At 43.7% G+C, this 7,880-nt stretch overlaps 1 protein-coding gene across 1 annotated transcript; it reads left to right on the forward strand.

Moving 5' to 3' along the window:
• The first annotated feature begins 284 nt into the window (after window positions 1-284).
• Window positions 285-6,289, forward strand: LOC124007816 (augurin-B-like). The gene is made up of 4 exons (XM_046318591.1): window positions 285-458; window positions 3,250-3,297; window positions 4,395-4,555; window positions 5,950-6,289. The coding sequence occupies exons 1-4, from the start codon at window positions 389-391 to the stop codon at window positions 6,058-6,060; spliced, it is 390 nt and encodes a 129-aa protein (XP_046174547.1). The 5' UTR covers window positions 285-388; the 3' UTR covers window positions 6,061-6,289.
• Window positions 6,290-7,880: the final 1,591 nt, after the last annotated feature.

The following is a 7,880-nucleotide window of genomic DNA, read 5'->3' on the forward strand; positions in this document are numbered from 1 at the left end:
TTCTGTTTTCAGTGTTTCTATGGCATCATTGGTCAGGCTTGACAGTTGTTTGACATAATAAGGTTATGGTTAGTTGAAGTGTTACTGATAGCTTGTAGATTGTCTGTAGAGCATCTACAGATGGACTATCCAAAGAAAGTGTTACCCATCCAACAAACATATCACCCACACATTAAACGAGAGAGAATGACCGAGTGCTTCGGTTTGGCTGGGTCTTCCTTTTATGACATTCCTGAACCGGCACAAGCAGGTTTTCCTCTAGGAAGGAATGTTTGTTCTCTGGGCCTGTGGGGAGACTCCTGCTTCCACTGCTCCTGATTCTCCTCCTGCTTCCTGTACCCACTGCTTCCCGAGACTCAGAGAGACGTCTGGGACAGAGACGGAGACCATGGCTTTCCACAACCTCTGTCTGCAGATTCTACTGCTAACGGCCTTCCTCTCCTACTGCGCTCACTCAGGTAAAAACCCTTCCGTCACTCACATCCATATTGTACATTTGTGATTGAGTGTACTCACTGACCCATCACATTTATACTGTACATTTGTGATTGAGTGTACTCACTGACCCATCACATTTATACTGTACATTTGTGATTGAGTGTACTCACTGACCCATCACATTTATACTGTACATTTGTGATTGAGTGACCCATCACATTTATACTGTACATTTGTGATTGAGTGTACTCACTGACCCATCACATTTGTGATTGAGTGTACCCATCACATTTATACTGTACATTTGTGATTGATTGACCCATCACATTTATACTGTGTACTCACTGACCCATCACATTTATACTGTACATTTGTGATTGAGTGTACTCACTGACCCATCACATTTATACTGTACATTTGTGATTGATTACTCACTGACCCATCACATTTATACTGTACATTTGTGATTGAGTGCACTCACTGACCCATCACATTTATACTGTACATTTGTGATTGAGTGTACTCACTGACCCATCACATTTATACTGTACATTTGTGATTGAGTGTACTCACTGACCCATCACATTTATGCTGTACATTTGTGATTGAGTGTACTCACTGACCCATCACATTTATACTGTACATTTGTGATTGAGTGCACTCACTGACCCATCACATTTATACTGTACATTTGTGATTGAGTGCACTCACTGACCCATCACATTTATACTGTACATTTGTGATTGAGTGTACTCACTGACCCATCACATTTATACTGTACATTTGCAGGTTGATGCATTCAAATGTCACAGTATGTTGCCACGTGACAAAACTGTTACAGAGAACAGAGATTTGGAAAAGGGTGCCAGCACGCCTGTCTCGATACATTTTCCCATCTCTCTCTTTTTTATTCTTTCATTCCTGAGATCAGCAGAGACTGGATTTTTTTTCATTCTTCTCGAGGACAGTGACGTCTGATTTTGAAAGAGTTCAGTGGCTATTCTATCCGCCTTGTAGCCACCATCTTGGATGCTCTGTCGGAAGCTTTGATTTTTGAAGTTCACCGGGAGAAAGAATAACGGTTAAGAGAGAGAGAGAGAGAGAGAGAGAGAGAGAGAGAGAGAGGGAGATAAAAAGGAGAGGTAAAACCAATAGAATAGCAAGAGGGAGGGAGAGTTTAAAAAAAGGGAGGGTGGATTGAAGTATGTGTGTGTGGAGGACAAAAGGAGGTCAAACCAAACACAGCTCCTGGAGGGAGGATTTCACACCCTCGTGTCACATTGTTTGTCCGTGAACATCAGCCTCCTACCGTCTACCGTCTGCTAGCTAGAGGAAGGTCTCCGCTCTCTACCTCTCGAACCGGCCGTCTAACATCAAACCAGACTACAATCAAATAACCACATTGATACAACACATCTGTTACCCTTTACACTTGTGGGAATGGGCCTGTATGGGTAGGGCTACATGGAAATGTTTCTTCGAGAAGAAATATGAAAAGCATATGCATAATCATGGTAACAATTGAAAGGGAACCGTTTTGGAGATAATGGGGAAGTGATTAGACCAAAGTTGGGCACACCTGACACAAGACTGAATCCAAACATTACACTGTTGATTTGATGTGCATTTTACTGTACATTTTGCCACATTTGTTGAAAACAAAATCTGAAAATACTCGGGATATATTCTGTAACATGACAAGAATATTTCTGGAGAATGTGAGGTAGGTGCAACAAAAACATTTTTTAAATGGTTTGAGTGAGAGGACTAACTGGTGTCTCCAAGTGGTCACACACCTCTCCAAAGTGTGCACTGTTCCTAAGCAATGTCAATGCACTTTTATGACTAAAAGAAGAGTTTTCAATTAGTTGGGTTTTTTTTTTTTTTTTGCGCTCCTAGCTGTGCCGTTGAGGAACTACAGCAAGCATACTTGCAGTCGTTTCATTTGGAACACAACCCTGCGCCCCTGCCATCCCTGCTTTGGTAACACTTCGATTAACTCGAGTGTTTTTCAAGTATTGACATGGTGAATGGGTATGAAGGGAGGGATATACTCGGTTTTTTTGTATACTGCATTGGTTTGACGTCTTAATAGGAGAATTGGAACACTTAAATGTTTCAGAATTAGGTTTCGTAGACACTCCTTACATGAACTCTCTCTCTCTGTCATAGGGCATAACAATGATACACACTGAGAGTACAAAACACCTGCTCTTTCTATGACATAGAGTAGACTGACCAGGTGAATCCAGGTGAAAGCTAGAATCCCTTATCGATGTCACTTGTTAAATCAGGTTAAAGAAGGATGTTTAAGCCTTGCGACAATTGAGACATGGATTGTGTGTGTGTGTGTGTGTGTGTGAATGGTGTGTGTGTGTGTGTGTGTGTGTGTGTGTGTGTGTGTGTGTGTGTGTGTGTGTGTGTGTGTGTGTGTGTGTGTGTGAATGGGCAAGACAAAACGATTTAAGTGCCTTTGAACAGGGTATGGTAGTAGGTTCCAGGCGCAGTGTGTCAAGAACTGCACCGTTTCCCGTGTGTATCTAGAATGGTCCACCACCCAAAAACATCCAGCCAACTTGACCCAACTGTGGAAAGCATAGGAGTCAACATGGGCCAGCACCTTGTAGAGTCAATGCTCCGGCAAATTGAGGCTATTCCGAGGGCAACTTAATACAAATATGTTGTTCACTCACTGTACGTCTTTCATAGTAATGATATAACAGTTGATACAAACTAATGTCATATTAAAATCAAGTCGAATAGATCTGATTTGTCTTTATTTAACCTCTTTTGTCTGTGCATCTCCAACAGATGGCGCAGGGGAGAACAAGCTCCACAGACTACTGAAGAAAAGAGATGGTAATATGGATTATGGCTGTTTCTCATGAGAAACATCTCACAGCTGAGGCTACACGCACACTGACTACACTGAGCCACGCTACTGTAACGTCTGCTTCCAGCTCGCGCTCTCAAACACATGGATCCCCCTGAACGCAGTTCACTCTCCAGATCCCAATCACCTGAATTCTGATCACCTGTTCACAGACCTGTATGTCATTATCACACACTATTTAGTTCAGTTCATTGCACCCCATCATTGTGAGGTATTGTTTGTTTTGATACACATTCTATTCGGGAGCTCTGTTTATTTCCATATTAGTCCTCCTGTGTATCATAGTTTTTGGCCATCCTCACTAACAACACCTTTTTGCCCATTCCCTGCCTGTACTTCTGCCTGTCAGATTTCCTGTCGTCAACCTCTTGCCTGATCTCCCGGACGAAGTTACTAGCCTTTTCCCTGTGTGTACTGTTACCTTTTTGGACCCCCCTGTGTATGACCTTCTGCCTGCCCCTGGACCCAGCTACCTGCCTCCTCCTGTGGTCCTTCGCTAACAAACACCTGCTGCGCCCTGCGCTTTAAACCAGCACTCTTGTCTCCAATCGTATTCATTACAACTACATCCACATGTCTGCATCATTAATGTCAGGAAAACAATTCACCTTTCCCTTGCCTAGTTAAATAAAAGGTTCAATAAAAATAAATAACTTTATCGACAAATTCACCTCAGGCGGTAAACTTTTCACACTTGTCTAGCTTTGAATAGCCCTGTCATGTTCAGACAGACCTCCATGGCACGCAACACACGCAGTCCTCTGTGGGATGAGTGCCTGGACTGATAAGTGACAGTCTCAGATGATGATGGCTTCATGAGTCTTGTTAATATTCTAAAAACACCCGTTGATATTTATAGTGTCGCTGATGCAGCCTTTAGGCTCCTATCCTGTCTGTCCTGGCTGCTGCTGGTCGGTCAGAACCACTCTGTCTCTCAGTCACTGACAGCTCCCCTGCTCCCTGCATACTTCCCCCTGCCTCCGACCCTGCTGTGGGTAAACAGGTGTGCTTATTGACTTCTTTACAGCCACACCTTGACCTCACCTTACCTGTATTTCCTTAGCGGGTGGAGGTACGAAGCCTGCGGGGGTGGCGGTGGCCCCCTCCAAGGCCAAAGAGTTCCTGACCTCCCTACGGAGGCCCAAGAGGAACATCTGGGACCGCAGCAGGCCAGATGTGCAGCAATGGATCATGCAGTTCATGCACATGGGGTATGACGAGGCGGTAGGTACACTGCACCCTTCACAATGCACTGCACTCTGCACACACAGACGCTTTACCCATTGGTAAAGCATTCCTACAGTCCTGAGAGTGATCCGATCTGGTAAACTACAACTGCATCATATACTATCATGTATTATAAAGTGGGTGGTTTGAGCCCTGAATGCTGATTGGCTGACAGTCGTGTTATTTCAGATGGTATACCACAGGTATGACAAAATATTTATTTTTACTGCTCTAATTATGATGGTAATCAGTTTACAATAGCAATAAGGCACCTCGGTTGTTTGTGGTTTATGACCAATATACCACGGCTAAGGGCTGTTATTATCCATGGTGTATTGGCCATATACCACACCCCCTCATGCCTTATTGCTTAAATATACAATTCCATGTAACATTACAAACAACTGGCTTACAGGAAGAATGTACAGCACAGCACCAGCACATTCCTATTATGTTCCTTATACTATTCATCTAATCTGAATTATTTTCATTTAATATGGTTACAGAACCTCTGACTATATCTCCATCCTTGTATAAGTCCCATGGTGGCATTTACAGGAATGATAGGTGAACATATGAAAAGGTCAGTCTTTTGTGTTTGCTTCAGACTCATGCAGGCTGTACAGAGACATGACTTCCCGTCTACAGCAATGTCTTAGCAACACAACGCAACCACTCTTCCGCCGTCTAGACAGCTCTATTATAAGGTGTGTGTTGATATTTATATGGCAGCCGGCGAGGCTGTGTGATTGGATTAATGCCGGTATCTGTAACACATGTCTCTGACCCGGGCTCAGCAGCTGTCCCCTGTGTGTGTGTGTGTGTCAGTTCACCCCAGCTCCGACATCAGTCGACGAGGGGCCGTAATATTTCCCTCACATCTGCGTCCATCGTCCAACAGCGGCGGACCTGTCCAAACCTTCTCGTCACATGAAGCCTAATAGAAAACGTGCCAGTTAATTGTTCAAGACAAAACATGCACAAACGTACGGCTGCCCTCTAACGCCAGTCATACTCGAACTCTGACACATCCAAGACTTCACCTATTCAGACGTGTTCACACTGCTTGAAGTTGACCTCCCGCTGGGGTCGTACATTACATACAACAACAACATATCCACTCAATGTACTGCAAGTCACCTTGGATCAAAGCATCTGCTATGATGTTATTTCATTGTATCTCCAGTTGTCCTCGAGTTGGATCTCTCCAACTGCAGCTGTCACACAAATACACACACTGTGTCGTCTAACAACTTGTCTCCATTCACTCTCATTCAAACAAGTTCACGAGTCTTCTGGCTTGATTTCGTTAACGTTTTATTTTACATTTACATTTAAGTCATTTAGCAGACGCTCTTATCCAGAGCTCTTGTTGTACATCCATCCCACAGAGGCTTGAGACTGACCTGTCCTACTGGATGGACCTGGCCCGGTCGTCAGACCAAGGTCGCCAGCACCATTATGACGAGAGCGCCCCCATCGGGCCCCAGGACCCCGGTTGAACTGTCCCAATCACATGAATGCTTCCCTCTTCTGCGACTTATCCCTCTGATGCTATTCTGCACACCTACAGTAATGTAGCCTTCTCTGTAATGCAAGAAATGGAGCTTAGACATGCCTGTCCCTGACTATGGATTGGGTTTCACTGTCTCTACATTGTATCCTTTGCTGTCTGGGAGATTGAGACCTGCTGATGTACATGCTGTGATGGGACCCACAATGCATTGGGTTGATCGGTCTGAATAACTAAATAAAAGACAGTCAAAACCTTTAATAATTCATGACTCTTGTACATGTTGTGTCCGGTGTGTGGTGAACCAGCAGAGCGTACAGATACAGGCAGTACCCCCACCAGCCTGTAGATTGGATGCCAATCGATCCCTAAAGTGATGCGGAAAAAACAAACCATCGTGGTGAAATAAAGGCAAAGGAGGGGCAACACAGCAAGCTGAGGAGACAGCAACACCAACCACAGTCAACAGTTTAATGGAAGAAACAGACGGAGGTTAAAAAGAGGAGAGAAACTAGGTAGTGAGTGCTATCCCTTCTAACCTGTGGTTTGTCCCGCTGAAATTGATTTTCGGTATGATTGGGAAAAGTCAGTGCTGTTTTGGATCCCTGGGATGTCCCTACCCTAAACTTAACCCTTACCTAACCCATAACCATTTAAAATGTCAACTTCATTGTGTTCAAATCAGAGTAGGGACATCATGGGTCCCAGATAGCACTGACTGATTGGGAAGGCTTCTGCCACTACTGTGTAAATAAAGTGTGTTGTGTTTGAGTTGCTCTCTGTGATAGGGCTGCCTTATACAACTGTCAACAGTCAGAAACTAGCAACAGTCGATGATAAATGTTCCACTCTGAAGCACAATGGAATATCTGTCAGTGATTTGTTCATGTCCATACTCTCGTACAGATAAGACAGAGTCTTGTAGTGAACTATTGATTTTTGCAGTTGCTGTACACACACACACACACACACACACACACACACACACACACACACACACACACACACACACACACACACACACACACACACACACACACACACACACACACACACACACACACACACACTAAACAAATATGAGGGGGTGGCAAAACTTTGTAGACAAACAGCAGTATGGACTGAGCGGTAGGTTATTGCTTTCATATCCCTAGCTTCCTGTACATCTCATAAATTCTCCTAATCTGCTACGAAAGTCATTTCTGAAATAAGCTGTGTACCATCTTGTGAAAACTACGTCTCTGTCGACACTACACCAGGGAGGTTGCTCCCTGCTCTGTCCGCCTCACCATACGGACAGATGCCAGAATATTTCCTCTGGGAATAGCGACACAGTTTCCCGTCTTTCTATTTCACACAAATCAGCCGTATCGCAGCCAGTTAGATTTCCTGCCTCTAATTTATACCACAAACAAGTTGATTTGCCATAGACTTGAATAATAATGTACACTACTGTTCAAAAGTTTGGGGTCACTTAGAAATGTCCTTGTTTTTGAAAGAAAAGCACATTTCTGCAAATCTAGATATGACACAACGAATGCACTTAACCTAAATAGCACTGTAACAGTAATCCAAATGCAATCTATATGTGCAGTATAAAACAGTGTAACTACAATGCAATGTACAGTAGTAGAAATTACAATGAGCTTTGTCGAGAATACAGTATTTAAATACACAGTACATGGCAAACTGAAGCATACACACTTGTTAATCCTGTGCAGCCGACACACCTGATTCAGCTAATCAAGGGGCTCGTTGGTTAGTTGAATCCGGTACGTTAGTGCTGGGTGAAAATACAAACCTTCATCC

Source organism: Oncorhynchus gorbuscha, linkage group LG21, assembly GCF_021184085.1.
Source record: "Oncorhynchus gorbuscha isolate QuinsamMale2020 ecotype Even-year linkage group LG21, OgorEven_v1.0, whole genome shotgun sequence".
NCBI classification, from domain to species: domain Eukaryota; kingdom Metazoa; phylum Chordata; class Actinopteri; order Salmoniformes; family Salmonidae; genus Oncorhynchus; species Oncorhynchus gorbuscha.

Coding starts and splice junctions, on each gene's coding strand:
- LOC124007816 (XM_046318591.1), top strand. CDS start 389: ATGGCTTTCCACAACCTCTGTCTGCAGATTCTACTGCTAACGGCCTTC. Junction 3,298..4,394: donor ACTACTGAAGAAAAGAGATG/GTAATATGGATT, acceptor GTATTTCCTTAG/CGGGTGGAGGTACGAAGCCT. Junction 4,556..5,949: donor ACATGGGGTATGACGAGGCG/GTAGGTACACTG, acceptor TCCATCCCACAG/AGGCTTGAGACTGACCTGTC.